The 17,551-nt window shown below is 30.9% G+C and overlaps 1 protein-coding gene across 5 annotated transcripts in view; it reads left to right on the plus strand.

Annotated features, from left to right (window-relative positions):
• LOC107455068 (kynureninase-like) overlaps positions 1-16,230 on the plus strand; it is a 48,152-nt gene extending 31,922 nt beyond the window's left edge. For all 5 annotated transcript variants that reach the window (XM_043042869.2, XM_043042870.2, XM_071178464.1 and 2 more), the window contains exons 8-14: positions 4,984-5,130; positions 6,818-6,916; positions 7,826-7,961; positions 10,520-10,605; positions 11,179-11,412; positions 14,769-14,892; positions 15,916-16,230. In XM_043042869.2, coding sequence (XP_042898803.1) covers positions 4,984-5,130; positions 6,818-6,916; positions 7,826-7,961; positions 10,520-10,605; positions 11,179-11,412; positions 14,769-14,892; positions 15,916-15,929 — 840 coding nt within the window. In that variant the 3' untranslated portion in view covers positions 15,930-16,230. The remainder of the gene's footprint in view (positions 1-4,983; positions 5,131-6,817; positions 6,917-7,825; positions 7,962-10,519; positions 10,606-11,178; positions 11,413-14,768; positions 14,893-15,915) is intronic.
• The last annotated feature ends 1,321 nt before the right edge of the window (positions 16,231-17,551 follow it).

Genomic DNA, 17,551 nt, shown 5'->3' on the forward strand with positions numbered 1-17,551 from the left:
TAAATTTTTAAAAAGCGTCTTTGCTTCAAATCCCCATAATAATTCAGCAAGCTCATCTTGCAGGTTGATGTCCACGTTTTCAATTTGAGCAGAAAATGGCACAATAATCCAATCAGGGATGTCAATGTTTTCCAAATCAACAAAACGCAGTTTAAAATCGTCGCTCAATTTTTGAAGATTACCTGTATATATTTCCAAGTCTTCTTCTTTTATTTCTAATTGTCACATATCTGAAAAATACTGATAATCCTTCGATCAATCGACCCTTCCGGTTCTGATCGACCCCCTGGCTCAGATCGACCGCCGCTTATGTTAAATAGACCCCTGGGGGTCTATATAGACCACTTTGGCGACCTCTGGTCCAATGCCTAACACAATAGAAGATGCCTACTAATCTTGTTAAAATAAGTGCGTAGTGAACACATTATGAAGCCACTTAGTTCCTTGCAGTTGGTATATACTTTAGCCAAAAGGGCCAATTTGTCAATCCCATGACCGCCGAATATTTCCCTAACTCCTAATTGCTCGAAATTATTAATATTTTTTACAAAATTCAGAAAATTTTAATTTTTGAATAGTTTTAAAAACAATAAAAATGCATCCTTTAAAAAGAATTTACTACAATTTTCGATTCAATTGTTTTCAGATACATGTGAAATTATTTTATAAACAGCCTTGTACAACTTTTTTATTGATTTATCGATATTAATGTAAGGCGTTAAAAATCGTCGCCCTATTTATCGAATCGCTATAAATTAATCTTTCATAACCACTCTTGTGTGTGTGCAAATGTATGTTATGAGCAAAACCCAAACAAACTACTTTAAAATTGAGCCGTGGTGGCTCAGGGGATAAAGCATTTGCTTTTCAATGAGCGAACCAGGTTCGATGCCCAGCGATGGCTGGTGGATACAAATTCCTACCCAGCTCGTATTGACCTCAGTGATAACATAAAATGTCCTCAGTGGTAGACGGATCATGGGTTAGGGTCCTCTTGCCGTCAGTCATACCGTGGGAGGTTTTCTTGGCTTTCCTCTCCACGTAACGCAAATGCGGGTTACATTCATCAAACAAATCCTCCACGAAGGCTAATTTTTTCCAATACTTGATCTAGAAGTTCCCTTGTCTTCAGGATTGGGTTCAAAACTACAAAACTAAGGAGTTGAAATTTAGTAGTCGCAAACCCAAAAAATCGAGTCGGCTGTTCAACGACGGTTATAAAAGCTACTGAAATAATACAAAATGTATAGAAGTTTTTTCTTTTAAAAACATTAACGGAAGTAAAAATATACAACGTAAATAAATGAAGAAGAAAAGAAACAACAATGATAACTTAGCCTACTGAATTTTAGCAGTACAATTAAAATATTTATGTATTACTTTATGGTTAAATTATGTTCTTATTCATTTATATTTACTTGTACGATAGATTTAAAAGCATAATTTTGGATTTTGAAATAAATTAAATATGATAATCTGGATTAATAAAATCTAAAATTTCATTTATATACTAAATAAAAAAATTTTAATTCCAAAAAATGATAGTAAACTTACCTATGAAATGTACAGGAGAAACGGAGGCTTAAAATTCTCACTCTCGCCTCGACTCGACAGCCATATGGTTTCACTATGAGGACAAGAATTATCGTCATGTGCGAGCTCTAATATTTAAACTATATGGGTTAACCACCTTTAATACTAATACTAGCATTCTCAATTTTTTCCATGCATTATTTACAATTGGGTATAATATAGCCTACGTCACAGGTTGCGTTGTTCCTACTAAATTTAACCCAATGAATGGCATTTTCTGCGAGCCTAACTTCAAGCCACAAATAAACAAACGAAGCGTTCGATCGTTTAAATAGCTGCTTGCCAGATTTTATTGTATTATAAAGAAAAGTTATTGAAACTAAATACAACTAAATAAACAACAACAACTAAAACAAATAACAACAACTACTAATAACAATAACTAAATAAACAACAACTAAATTCCATTCGTTTAGCATTGCGTCATATGTTGTTCCTACTAAATCGAAGTAGTTGTGTTTTTTTCATATTATACCCAATTGAAGAAAAAAAACAGACGATTTTTATTTAAAAATATCAGACGATTTCAAACGACTTATAATTAAGAGTTAAATTTTGCTCTATATTTATCGAATGGTTTGTAATAAACTTTTTCACTCCTCTTCTTTTCTTGTAAAAAAATTTTTTTACTATCTAAATTAATTCAAAGCAAGCTGCTGAAAATAAAAAATATTGGAGAATTTATTCTTTCAAAAGCATAAGGTGTAAAATTATCGAACGTAAATAAGAAAAGAATCAAGAATGTCGCCAAAAACTGAGCTTTACACTACTTTTTGGCTATAAATTTTTAAAAAAGAATTATTAATAATTCATTATTCTATAAAATCATTATTTTATTGCTGGATAAGTTGTATTCTTATTCGTTTATATTTACTTAATGGAAAGTCTTAAAAGCATTAATTTAGATTTTAACAGATGAACGTGCTAAAAAAGTTCATTAATACAGTAAATAAAACAATTGTTATTTCAAAAGGTGATAAATTATGATTAAATCCTTAATTTTATCTTTTAAATGAATAAGGTCTTCCTTTAACAATTTTTTTCAGCACAGCAAAATGCATCACAGTAAACCACCATAAGTTAAAATTTGTGATTTGTTTTTTGTGTGTGTGACTTGACATTGATATACATAAAATACTTCTATTGAAATAACAAGGGGAAACGGAAGGTAGAAAATTTCTCTCCCATCTTGTTCTCCAGTCACCTTCATTCTGGGAACAAGAGTTATCCAGCAGTGCGCACTCTATTTAATTCTCCCTTTATGGTTGCAGCTCTTAGTTTACCTTCAAAAATATATCGGGAATCTAGAATATGCTCTTATGTACTAAAAGATACGGTACTCCTACTCTAACAAATGATAAACTAATTTTCCAACACCTTTGAGACCACTTGTGTATTGAATTAGAACCGTTATAGATATTTATTTGAAAATAACCTTGGTCAAATTTTAATTAATCTATAAGAATTAATGAAGTAGGTGTTACTATAAAACCAAGTTTACAATCAGGAATTAAAATTCCTGTGTCGGCTCAAAGTTGATAAAAAGTACCAAATTGATAAAAAAATAAAAATAAAATAAAAATTTTTACGAAATATAATCTTTTAAACACGAAATTAATTATCTGAAAAAAATCTTAGATTCCAATCACGCAAATGGAAAAAGCAAATAGAAAATCTGTTTTTAGATAAAACTTACATAAAAGAGATCTCAGTGAGTGACGTGATTTGAAAGTCGAATTTATGCTAATGTATTAATGATCTTTAGTGTAAGAATTTGAGATTTAAATCTGCAAGTTACACTCGTTAAAAAAGAAAAAGAAAAAAAGAGATTATTTGGAAAGGTGTTTTTATTAAACATACTTACAATCCGTCATGAATTTCAATGTTATTTTTCATTTAAAAAGTTTTTGCATTTATTCACAATTTACATTTTATAATATGATAGATAGTAATTAAACAATCGTATGATATTCTTACTGCCATAATTATCAAATTATATAAAATAAATAACTTAATTAAATAAAATAAATTATTATTACTACTAATAATAAAATAATCATATATATGTAGCGTAAAAAGCTTCAACTAATCGTTATATGTTATTCATTTTATTATTCTAAACAAAACGCTCTTTTTTACACTTTTTAAATCACATCTTGTCTTTTAATCTATTTTTGGCTTTAAGTTATGCATTAATTAACATTTTTGATTTTCACCATCATGGAATCTTGGGAAAGACTTTTACCCTATAACCTATTTAATAGACCTATTATAATTATTAAGATTTCCCCTATTTCTAAAACGAAAGATTTTACGGATTTATTTTGCAAGATTTTCCTTAACTTTTAAATTGAGGAGCACTTCGAGTTTGTGTCACTTGAATTGTCTCTATTATGACGGGTAAATAAAATTAATTTGCGCTTTTAAAATCTTGTGCCTGTTTGTCCTGCTCGTACGACTGCCATCCTTAGAATATATATATAACATAAAAAGCTTTAACTAATCTTTTTATGTTATTCCTTTTCTGTAAATCTTTGTCTTATCAAATCGAAATGTTCTTTCTCACACTTTAAAATTCACCTCCTGTCTTTTAATCTACTTTTAGTTCAAGTATGCATTAATTACCATTTTGGTGATTATTCCTTTAACTAATTCGTGGGAAAGACTTTTTCCCTGGACCTATTTAACAGACCAATTATAATTACTAAGTTGTCCCGTATTCTCTAAAACGAAACATTTTACGGATTTAGTTTGCAAGATTTCCCCCCAACTTTTATTGAAGAGCACAGCGATTTTGTGTCAGTTTGATGATTGTTCTCAGTGTAATAATTATTAAATAAATTTTGTGCCCTCTTTCCCTGCCTAAGACCTGTTTTTGTCCTTTCACTCGGCAACAACGTTTTTTACAGTTATAATGATATCAGTCATGTATCTCCTTCCTTCTTGTACTTGTGGTACTACATTCCCATGATGTTTCTGACCGTGAGTTGCTATGGAATTCCGAACCCCTGTGATGTCCCCTACCTCCCTTTAAACTTTGTCTCAATAATCCTGGAACACCCTGTATAAAAGCAATTATATATATAATTATATACATAATTATTTATATCTAATACCAAATTATAGCAGAGAAATCTCTGCAAATAATCACTTGTAAGACTCAAATGTATTACTCAAAATTACTGAGTACTTCTTCTAGAAGAAAGTACATACGCAAATAATTTTCAATATAACAATATCATATTATTAAATTTGTAAACCATAATTTGAATCAATTAAATGACTTGATTTTTCATTCTATTCTTTATATCTGATTTAAATAGCGATGTTTAACAATTAATTATTAAATTTAGAGACATTTATTGCAGGCTTATTATTTATTGTTTCTAGGGAGAACATATTGTAAGACCTCAAAAGGTTTTGTCATTTATTAAAGAAGAAGGTGAAAATATTGCACTCATATATTTAGAAGGTGTTCATTACTACACTGGTCAACTTTTCGACATGAAAGCAATAACCAAAGCGGGACATGAACAGGTATGGATATATTGATTATATTATTGATTATATTAGTAATTATAATTGAATCCCGCACATACGACGCCCGTTTTTCTGTCTAATTCCGTTACCTAACTTCCACCGAATTTAAAAAATTTGTAGGAAATTTATTAAACTTTTATTATAATACGGTATAAATTTTTAGTTCTGTCAGAAAATGTAGGCCTTGTTATGGAGCCCATTCCCTAATCCTTATATAGTCTTTAAGTGGAAGTCATACAATTCAGTGAAATCACGTGAATATAAATCGTGATGCAGCATTAAAAATGATATCAAAAGCTTGTTTTGTTAAGTGTTTAGAAATTGCAATTTAACGTCGCAATTACACAATTATCAAAATAAAGTGAGAATAACGAAGAAATTACGATATAACGCTGTGATAAAGCTTTAAATGTTTATTGATTTTTACTCTTATCTTTCTCTCTTTATTAACTTTTGTAAGCTCGTTATAACGAGGCATTCTTTCTCGTTATAACGTATACCGTATTTCGTTATGAACGATGCTATTTTCTTTTCTTACTATTTTTAATTGAAAATTCAAGCGTAAACTATCAATCAGCGGTGGCTTAGGGAATAGGGTGTTCACCTCCCTAAGAGGTAACCAAGGATCGAATCCCAGCGGTGGCTGTTTGATGCGAATTCTGCTTACGGCTTGCTCCGACCACAGTGCTTAAAATGTTCTAGTAGTAGATAGATCATGGGTTAGAATATCCCCTCATCGTCAGGTTAACCGTAGGAGGTTTTCTTCTCCGTGTGACTCTAAATATGGGTTAGTTCCATCATTAAAGTCCTCTACTAAGGCTAGTTTGTACTTTGTCTTCTGGATTGGGTTCAAAATTATATGGTCATTGATAATCGTAACAAACATCGGTTGAACATTGATAGTCGTAAACTCAGAATTGGCTCGGCTGTTCTACGCCAGTTATAAAAAAAAAAATTAAGAATATTAAAAGTATATTAGGAAAAATCCTTAAAACAAATACTATGTTAATTTTTTTTCAATTGAAAAAAAAAACAGTGCTTGCCTTGAAACTATTAATTTAAACTAAAAATTACTATTTGCTCATTTTAATTACATGAACGATATTATACAGGGTGATTCTAAAAAGATGGGCAAAATTTTAAGAAGTGATAGTACACACACAAGCAAACAATTTTTATCAAAGAATGCATGGTCGAAAACAAAACGCAAAGGTGCTGGCGCATTTGGAAATTTGTTTGATGCAAACATGAAAGCTCCATTCCTGTTGCGAGTTACTGCGCTGCGTTATTTTGTCGCCAAGCTTTCGGCCGCTGCAGGGCCGCTGGTGTATTTCAGAATGTTCGCCTATCTTTTCTTCGCCGTTGTACTGCCTGCATAGCCGCTGCTGGCCACTGTTTTGAACACTTATTGTAATCACATGCCATTAAATTTGCTTTCATAACTTAACTTCATCGTCCTTTGAGTGTTTTTGCCTCATATAAGAACATAAACTTAGACGCCCTCTAGCGGTTTTGCGTTTTGTTTTCGACCATGCATTCTTTGATAAAAATTGTTTGCTTGGGTGTGTACTATCACTTCCTAAAATTTTGCCCACCTTTTTAGACTCACCCTGTATGTTACTAATTATGCATGAAAAAAAACAATAATAATACTTAAAAGTTGTATTTTTTTCGCTCTATTTAGGGTTGTATGGTAGGTTTCGATTTAGCCCATGCTGTCGGAAATGTAAAACTCAAACTTCATGAATGGAATATTGATTTCGCTGTATGGTGCTCATATAAAGTAAGTGGTTTAAACTTATTTCAAAATAATATTTATGAAAAATATTTTTTTATGTTTATTTATCCTTTTTCATTGGGAAATTTCATAACAATAAAAAAAAATAAATTTAAAGGTGTAAGCAAATATTTACATAGTTTTAAACTGTGCAATCTTAACAACAAAATCCAAACTTAAAACGGTATTGAATTCATAAGAAACAAAAATTTTAGAACGTGACTTTCTTGAAATTTTTTAAACATAAAATCTTAAATATCAAATAATTTTTTCAATTAATATTTTCCATGCAATAATTTTTAGATAAACAAATTTTAAAATTGTTTTCAAATTTTTTAGAAAATATTACACCGCCTGTTGAGGCACTCTAAAACTAATTTTTGAATGTGCTGAAACTAGGCCAGACCAGTTCACAAGCTGTTACAATTTTATAAAATGTAAAATTGATAAACTTAGATAAATTATTCATTATAAACAAATAGATTGGTGTATATGAGTGACTTTCAATAAATTAAAATTTTGATTTCAGAATCACAATTATCACTACAAAAATCTTAATCAGAAACAATTTGTTCAAAATTCTTTTTAATCCAGCAAAACTATAAAATTACCCGATTTATTTATTCTAATTTCGTTCATTGCCTGAACAGCAGAGATTCGTTTACGTTTTATACCTTCCCTATTACTAAACATAAAGTGGGAACTTATAGACGCATTCCCCGTGAAAAAACTTCACTCCCTTTTAGGGAAGATTTTTCGTACGTCCTAAACAGAACGCAGCAATCCGTACATTTCTATCTAATTCCTCCTTTTTTTTTCCAGTTGTTTTTTTTACAAATCGTCGATCAATTTTGGTCACATAGTAAATTTTTGATATCTTATTTATGTAAATAAAAATTCTTGTCTTTTTTATAGTATCTCAATAGTGGTGCTGGGAATATGGGAGCAATATTTTGCCATAGCAAACACACACAGGGTGCTAATCAAATAATGCCAGCATTAAGAGGATGGTGGGGACTTGATTTCAAGAGAAAGTTTACTTTTGATAAAGGTGAGTTGGAGCTGAAATTCAGACATATATTTTAAATTTACAGAGGTCGATGCATAGACATTTGTAATCCCAGTCTTATATTTGCTTTTTATTTGAATAATAATTCAAATCTCGATTACTAGATTGTTTAATCTCTTATTTGCAAATAGTAGATGAGCTGAAACAAAATTTAATTTTTTTTTTTATTTAATAACCGTCGTTGAACAGCCGACCCAATTTTCGGATTTAAGAATACTAACGTTCAAATACGTAGACTTGTAATTTTGCGCCCAATCCAGAAGACAAAGGAACTCCTGTATCAAGTATTGGGAGAAATTTGCCTTCGTGGAGTACTTCTTGATGGAACTAACCCGCATTTGCGCTACATGGAGAAGAAGACAACGAGAACCTCCCACGGTTAACCAGACCGCAAGGGGACTCTAACCCATGATCCGTCCAGGATATTTCAAGTCAGCACTGGGGTCGGTGCAAGCCGGTATCGGAATTCGTGTCGACCAACCTTTGCCGGGATTCGAACCCAGTTCACCTTATTGGAAGGCGGACGCTCTATCCCCTGACCCATCAAGGCTCAAAGTTTAACGATTAAATGAAACAAATGAACAATAACAATTAAATGAAACAAAATTTTTACAAAATTTCAAAATACAAAATTTCCATACCTTTTTTTATGCAAGTACAAAATTATTTTGGCAATAAGTTAATCAGAAAAATCAATAAGTTAATTTCTCTAAAAAAGAGGTAAATGTCCGCCTCTGAATTTTTTCGCCAAAACAATGACGCACACAAGGAGCTGCGCCAAGCCTGACAGAGCCTAGTCCCCCCTTAGCTCGTCTTCCAATAGGCTCGTGTCGTGACTTGTTACCCGAAAGAAAGGAAATAGATGCCTAGGCCTAACGAGTAGGCTTACATGGTATCGTTTTACTAGTCTGTTAGAAGGCACGTGCCCGCAGAAATCCAACGCCCCCCTCTTTTGCGCCCTTCTGAAACCTAAAGCCCTAATTTTTAGCCAAACAAGTCTTGTTAAAAACGATGCCTTTTAAAATCCTCGCTGCCATCTTTAGCTTCTGTTTTCAAATTCCCTTATTTTTATACTTTTATCTGAATTTGAAAGTTTTAGGTACTTAAATAGGGACAATGCTTTCTTCTAAGCGTCTTTTATTTCATTCTCTTTTAAGTTTAGTTTTATCTGAAAGAAAAATTAAAAACTGTTCCTCCATATCAATACAAATAAAGAAAATTATTTTGTTCATTCAGTTAATCGATAGTGATCTTTTCTTAAGCGATAATCTTTTTACTTAATTTGAACAACAATACAGATTATGCTATTTAAAAATTTTGTAATATAAAGGATTTGCTAGTAATTAAAATATTGATTAAAAAATCGGTTAAAATAATGTTTTTTTTTTTAATGTAAAATTTTTATTTATTTAATCGTTCCTTTTTGGAATTAAAAAGGTAATTTTTTGAATAATTTGTTTTCATAATTTTTACAAGCTAAAACTTGGTTTATATAAGTTTTCTATAAGCTGGGAAATTATCATCATCTTCAACCATTGTCAATTCATTGCTTTCTCCATACTGAACCAATACTTATTTTGTAACCCATTCACACCTGCCGCTTAGGTTTTGAGGCAAAATCTCTTCTCCAAAATTTCGTCAGACAAAATCTCAGTTCGCAATATCACCTTAACAAAATCTCTAAATATCGTCTCTACAAAATCTAGAGAAGTCAAAATCCCGTGAAGACGAAATCTCGCGTGGACACAATATCACATATACTGATTATAATTAATTTTGGAGCATGACATCTCCACAAAAAAAAATCGTCTTTCTTGGGCTAGGACCGAAGTTGGCGTGATTAGTATTTATTCTTTCAAATTTTCGAAATTTTTTCTTAAAGTTTTGGGAGTCAAAATTGAAGATCTTCTGGAATTTTGAGAAACGTACATCTCTTTAAAAGCGGCAATTCATTTCGTGAACAAATGCATTGATCATTATTTTGTGTTCTACTACTTTCACATTAACTATAAGGATATAAATACTTTCAGTGGACTTTTGTATCGAAGACTAAGGGTTTTCCAAAAATCTTTGGGGAAAAAAAGCGGTTATCTTAGGCTTTGATCTCAAATTTACATGCGCCAACAGTGAACCTCATAAGTATATACTCACTTGCACTTTTCTTAACTAGGTAGAATGTTTTTACTAAATTTAACAGCTTATATTTAAAAAAGAAACTAACACTGCAAAAAATTCGGTATCAAATTACCGTAAAAAGTACCAGCACTCAGAATGGCGAGAATTTTTACTTCAACAGGTTACGTAATAAAAAATCTGATATTCCGTAATTTTTATAGTAATAAATACCAGTAAAATCGCGAAATCACTTTAATTAAATATTACTATAAAGACATCGATTTAATATTTTACGGAAAAAATAGATTTGAAATACCCAAAGTGCCGTTACTTTATACCGTAATTTGATCCCGAATTTTCGACTGTATAGTTAATATAGTTTTTTAAACTTAAATTCATAGAAAGTCTCTTTTTTTAATACGTAGAATTCACCGCTGCAGCAGGAGCTGATAGATTCAGATTAAGTAATCCATCACCCATTCTTTGTGCAATGATTTCAAACAGTTTAAATGTAAGTAAATTCAGCTCCAATATTTTTTTTTTAAATTAAAACAATTCACTTTGTATTACTTGATCAAAAATTTCATTCGCTTCGAAAATATACAAATTGGAAATACAGTCGACATATTTCAAGAGCTCAAAAACAGGCGTACAATTTCAAGACTTGTCAGAGATGAATGAGAAGATACAAAAGTGATTTGAATTATAAAACGTTAAGTTGCCAACAAAAAATGGAAAAAATAAAGGTGAGAAACAAAACTAGAAAAATCACAGAAGCGAAGTGGCCGAGAGGGCAAAATGCATTTCCACGCGCTTTAGAGAGGTAATGAGGAACAAATTTCGTTAACAAAGGGAATCAGAATTCATATGAATAAAACAAGATTCCAGGGCACCAAGATAAGCTCATTCACATCAACCAAGTCTTGAAAATGGGCGCTTATTTTTGAGTGCTTGAAACATGTCGACTGTTATTTCCACTTTTCATATATCTAAAGCGAATGACGTTTTTAACCAAGTAAAATCTTACCGCGTCAATTTCTTGGAATTGTTTATTTAATGCAATCTGTAACTTCATGTTCTGTAGGTGTTTAATAAGGTGGGCATGGATAAAATACAAGCGAAGCAGAGACTAATCACTGGATATTTAGAATACTTGCTGAGGAAACTTCTGATGATGTCAAGTTTGAAAAATTCTGAGTCAGCTCAAATACAAATTATAACTCCTAGAGATCCAAAAGAAAGAGGAAGCCAAATAAGCCTCTTGTCATCAATACCCATCTCTCAGTGTGAAGAACTTCTCAAGTCGCATGGAATTGTTGTGAGTATCTAATTCGTTTCTTTTATCATCATTGAAGAACTTTGTGTAGGAACACGTAAAGGGATACCTTCAGTTTTTATTAGACTTAAGTGTCTCTTATCATAGAATTTATTCCTTCAACATTCTAAAAACGACAATTTTCAATAGGATATAAGTTTTGTAAGCCGCTTCCTGATGTTTCGTTATATTTAGAAGTTGATTTTGTTTTTAAAAAATGTCACCACAAATTTTTCAACTAAGCTGTTCTATTTTGGCCAGATAGAATCATTTGCCAGACAAATTAGATGTCCAACTCTGTTTCCCGACAACATATTTTTCCGACATATCGAGAAAATGAGCTATCGAGCAAACGTGCCTGCCAGACAAATGAATTGTCAGATTAACGGAGTCGGGCAATCCAGATGTCGGGTAACCGAGTGTCTGAAAAATGTACCGGACCCATTTTGATTTAATCCTTTGACTACTAACGGGACTCATTTGTCCCAACAAATGTTTAAAAATTACTAATAGACATATGTATCCCACCATTAAGTACGGCCGAGACATATATGTCCCAACCTCTAAATTGATAACCGCTTGTCAGAAAAATCCGAAATACTTAATTTGCCTTATTTGTGACCTATTTTGTTCTTTTGAATAATATACGGGACAAAAAAAAAATCATTTTTTAAAATTCGTAGTCAAAGGGTTAATGAGTGAAACCTGTTAAGTTGGCCTTAATCAGGTACATAATAATTTCTGTATAATTAAATGGTAATCTGGTTAATCGATCTAGTTTGACTGAGAAAAAGAGGGAAAAAATGCAAACAAAAATGAGGCAGATTATTGGGTATTTAAAATATTTATAATGCCGCTACACAATGCATTTCAACTGTTTGATATCAGTATTCCACTGACACCACTAGCTTCTATTTTGGGGAGTGGAGAGTTTTTAATTACCAAATAAAATACCAATTCGAATGAAAACAGCATTAAACTGTTTAATTTTTTATCTCCCTTGAACAAAAAAAGTAATAGCATTCTTCAAAATTTTAAATTTAGTAAAGATTCAAGTTGACTTAAAAAGAGAAAAGTAAAGTATTATAACTTTAAAAGCAATTGACAAAATTTGCACCTTCAAAATAAAAAAAGTACACTTTTAAAGTGAATCTGTTGAAAGGGTGGAAGGTGAACTGTTTATTATTTGTTTATTTGATATCAATGTAGGGCTTGCAGTTGCAAACAGCTTTCTTAATACGTGAACACTTTCGAAGTTTAAAGATAACATTTAAGAACTACTTTCCAACTGTAAGGTCTTAAATGTATGGTCAAAATGTTTTCAGTTTTAACAAAGCCAACCATGCTATGAGAAAAATATTATAAGGACATTACTTCAAACTCCATTTTGATATGTACACCTCCTACGTTGACACGTACCTCCCTTTTTGGTATTTCTGGAAAAAAGAAAGAAAAAAAACCTTTTAATCTCTTGTTGAAAAAGCCAAAACGTGTTCTTCCATTTGCCACATCAAATCTATGGGGTTTTAATTTATTCTGCCACAAAAATTAGGTACGAAATGAATAATTAATGTCTTAATTATTCATTTCGAATTTTGATTGCTATGCTACTTATTCATTTCGTTTAGCTCAATTTGAATTTTGTATTCCGAATTATTTGAATTGAGTAAGTCGGCTATTTACCTAATGTTTATTTTTATATTAGCCCCCTCCACCACTTAAAATATATTAAATTAATTTATTTACTACAAATTACAAGTATCGAAATGTTTGAATATCAATAGTCCACGCTGAATATTGTTCGGTGAATGGGATCTCTAAAATGTTTGGGAAACATTGTAATTGACTGTCATGCTGACGATGATGAGAAAACCTCGTAAAATGGATTTACTGAGAAACAATGAGAGCCTTGCATTTTTAGGCATAATTTACCTACTTAAAGAATATTTTTTTATTTAAAAAAAAAGTTAAGTTTCTCAAGTTAAGGTTTTCGGCTCAACGTAAATGCGTAACTTTAGTGATCTTGCCATTTCAGAACTGTAAAGATTCTAAGAACTTTTTTAACTAACTGAAATATTGATATTTGTCTTAATAGTTTCTTGTAAAATATCACTTTTAAAAAAGAACATTTTTAATAGACTTATGATGTCATTAATAAAAATATGATTTAATTTTATGAAAATTCTAATAAGACAACCGTAAAGAAATTTTAAAGAAGAGTTTAATTATTAGGAAGTGAAAATGATAATGAAAATTCAAATTTTAATAATTTTCCTTATAACTAAAAAAATTTGACATCTGAAGGAAAATATAACAAAACGAATCTAGATAAGTTCAATTGTAAGTGCATTTTTTTTACAGTGAAAAAAATTTTCAGACCGAACATTTTAAACCATAATATCTGCGTACATTAGCAGAAATCTATAACTTTCCAGCAAATTAAACTTACCTTAATCACATAACAAAATTTATCACAATCAATACTTTTAACGCGTAAATAGTTCAGCATAGAAACTTGTTTAGACCATAAGAAAGTTAAGTAAGGGTATTGCATTTTTAATGTTAGTATTACTTTATTGAGAATTTTGTAATCTAATATTCTTTCGTATCTTCTTTGAAATTCACACTAGGAATCATTTCTTCTGTTGCCGAAGATTTTTTTACGGATTTTAAATATTTCCACGTTACTGATTTCAAATTTGCAATCGGTTTCTCTAACCAAGTTACGGTTTTTCTTAATGACATCTTTAGTCTATTTTTTGACGAAATGTGTAAATTTAAAATCGCTATATATAACAGGAGATTTCATAACTGTTGCGACAAATTTATACAAGAGTTAGGGCACATCAGGATTAAAATTACATGGGAACACATGCCCGAAAATGTCGTCATACGCCGCTAGGACGCTTTTATATAATAAACTGTTTCTTTGTGTACTTCTGAACAAGTCATAAAAAAGAAGCGTCTTTTGCCGCATACAATGACATTTCTGGGCATGAGTTGCTGTGCAACTTTAATCCTGATCATGCGTCCAAACTCCCCTGGAAGTTTGTCTAAACATTTATACAACTCCTAGCTATACAGAAAGTTTTTAAACTTGTACATTTCGACAAAAAATAGACTAAAAATGTCATTTTCAAAACAATCTGTAGAATTTAATCAAAACTAATTTCAGTTTTGAAATCCCCATAAACATATTAGGCAAGATCAAGTATTTATATAAATGCAACAAAAAGTAATTAATTATCCAAAGTAACTAGTAAATTCATTAGTGATGTGATTAGTAAAATGCAGAATTAAATTTCAATAAGTAAATTTTCAATGTTTTTTTTTCTTGACTTCCATATTAAAATTTTCAGTGTGACATTCGATCTCCATCTGTCTTAAGAGTAACTCCAGCACCACTTTATAATACATTCACCGAGGTCTACAAATTTGCTCATTTTTTCAAAGATGCTTGGGAAACTATACAATCCAATGAAAGTAAGTATGGAAATTTAATTATATTAGTTATGCTCCACGCATCACTATTTAGTTTATCCGACATTCTAACTGGTTTTGATGCTCTTAATTTTACCTTCACTGCGATTCACTTTGAAGAATAAACAATTTTAAAATTAATTTCATCGATTTCCAACTTTAATTCGATACGCTTTTTTTTATTCAAATTTTATAAAGATCTCAATGAAAATTGAAAAGTTGTTTTCTTTCTAATAACACTTAGACTAGCCAACAACTGCCCTTAGCGAATTAAGTCAGGAAGGTGCGTCTTTCGTTTGTCAAATGAGCACCACTAGGGTGAAAGTAATCCTTAGCTCCCTACGGATAGATAGCTATGGATAATCCTTAGCTTAATCCCTACGGATAGATAGCAGCTCCTTCGCGAGATCACTTTTTCAATTTAGACATAGAAGAGGAGGGAAATTTTGTCTAGATCTCTGTATTCATGATACCTTTCAGCAAACCAACCACATAAGTTTCAATTCCACAGATTTTGCCAGCTCGTATACCGCATGTACTCGATGCGTCTCAGCAGAGTCCGATTCTCTCACCACCTGACTACCACGGCCCTATTGGAAGCTGCTAGAGCTCTGTTCGGATGTTATACCCCATTCACCATATTCACAAAGCCTCGTAAGCTATTCCGTATTGGAGAGAAAAAATTTAATAGAAAATCTTCAACTCTATGGTTGAAATAACAAATCGCGTAGAAAAAAATTTTGGGGAAAAAACTAAGAGTTTCAGGACAGACATAATTTATAAATTACTTATAAAAAAAATTTGTGGAATAGAATTTTAAAATTAAATAAATGCTCGTTGAAACATAACTTCATTTAACTCCTTCTTTTCTTGAAATTGTCTGTAGATTATACTGATTATTATGCGAAAATTTCTGCTTTATTTTTTCAAGCATTCTAAAATATACTTTGGTAGTGATTACAAAATTTCGAGAGTACTTTTAAGTTCATTTTCTATTCATGTCCAATTTTTGTCTCATTTTTTTAGGTCGAGAAAAGTGAATGCAAAAGAAATATGAGAGAAATTGATGGATTTTAATATTTGTATATATTACTGTGCGTATCCAAAACCAAAATTAATATTTTTTTGCTGAGCAATAAAATGTGAATGACTATTGTTGGAAGCCAAATGTATAGAATGTTTCTCAGAAAGAAAGTTTAGCAGAAAATCGATACACAGGGTATACATATATTTTTGTGATGCTAAATTAATATGCTTCTGTTATTATTTGGGTATTGCACTTCACAATGTATTTTTATATATATATTTTTGTAAATAAAGATTTTTTTAAAAAAATTCAAACTATTGTTTTATTTATTTTAAAATTTATTTACATTAAACCTTGAACGTTAACTTTGTTTGAAATATTAAGTCTAGAAAATGTACTAAACATAGATTGTAAACTGTAACTTCATATCATCATACTTTTATAGAAACCATGTCTAACAAAGGACACGTTAACTGCCAAGCCACGAGCCATTTAACAAAAAAACTCATTTTTTATATCAAAGAGATTTCGCAAATTTACGTTAGATTCCATACGTACATAAGAATTAAAGCACTCGCATTTTTTTTTCAGATCCTAAGTTATTTTACGTTTTGTTGGTGTGGTTTAACAGAGCTTCAAGAGTGCTGTTCATCGCAGTTGACTGTTGTTTTCTGTTTAAGCCTACATTTGATTGAACAACAGAGACATGTTACAAATAGATCAATAAGAACACCAATACAAAATGAAAATGGAGAATTCGTTATAAACAATATGCTAAATTGAATCGTGAGATTTTACAAGTGGTTGATTTAATAGAAAGATAAATTTTATTGGTTTTAATTCTAAATTATGGTAATCTAATTGCACACGCTCATTAGAAAATAATTTCTTTTTCGCTATTTAAAATCATAAAATATATTACTATACAATTTAGTTGGAAATTAAACTTCAATAATATCCATTGTAAATGTTTGTTTAGATTTTGTGGACGAAGTTAAGATGATATTCCGCTACTTTTGTGTGTTTAACTTTCAGGTTTTTGCTAAATCTCTTATTTTAATTCCCGTAAGTTTCATTTTTTTTCCACCTGTGCATGCGCATTTCATCCGAATTGACGCATTAGAATTTCAAGTTCGCATGCACAGTTACCTCAATTCTTATGTACGAAAACCTATGGAATGTAATGTATGTAAAGTGAATATCTAATAAATAGAGTGATTAAAGTGCGAAATCACCCTATTAATTAGACATTCACTTTTACTACACGTATGAAGCGAGAGAGAAAAAAACAGATCATCTGAATAATTTAATGATGATTTGATTTTCAATTGCTTTAATAAGGACAAGGACAAGAAATTAAGAACCTTAGGCATGATAATATTAGCGCTAACAATTTTCATTCTGAATAAAAGACCGAATTCTGTGGCTATTTTTGAAAATGAATAGGGAGTGGAGCCTCGTGGTTAATCAATATAATATTGGGATGATATGAAATAATAGTATATCTAAGCAAAAGTTAAACAAAAAATGACGGACATTTTTAATAATTTTTATAAACTCTCTTTCGTATTGGTGAAAGCAGAATCTTCCATTTACAAGCTGCGTAGCGTTTTTAAAGAGTGCTTATTTTCGATT

Source organism: Parasteatoda tepidariorum, chromosome 3, assembly GCF_043381705.1.
Source record: "Parasteatoda tepidariorum isolate YZ-2023 chromosome 3, CAS_Ptep_4.0, whole genome shotgun sequence".
NCBI lineage: Eukaryota > Metazoa > Arthropoda > Arachnida > Araneae > Theridiidae > Parasteatoda > Parasteatoda tepidariorum.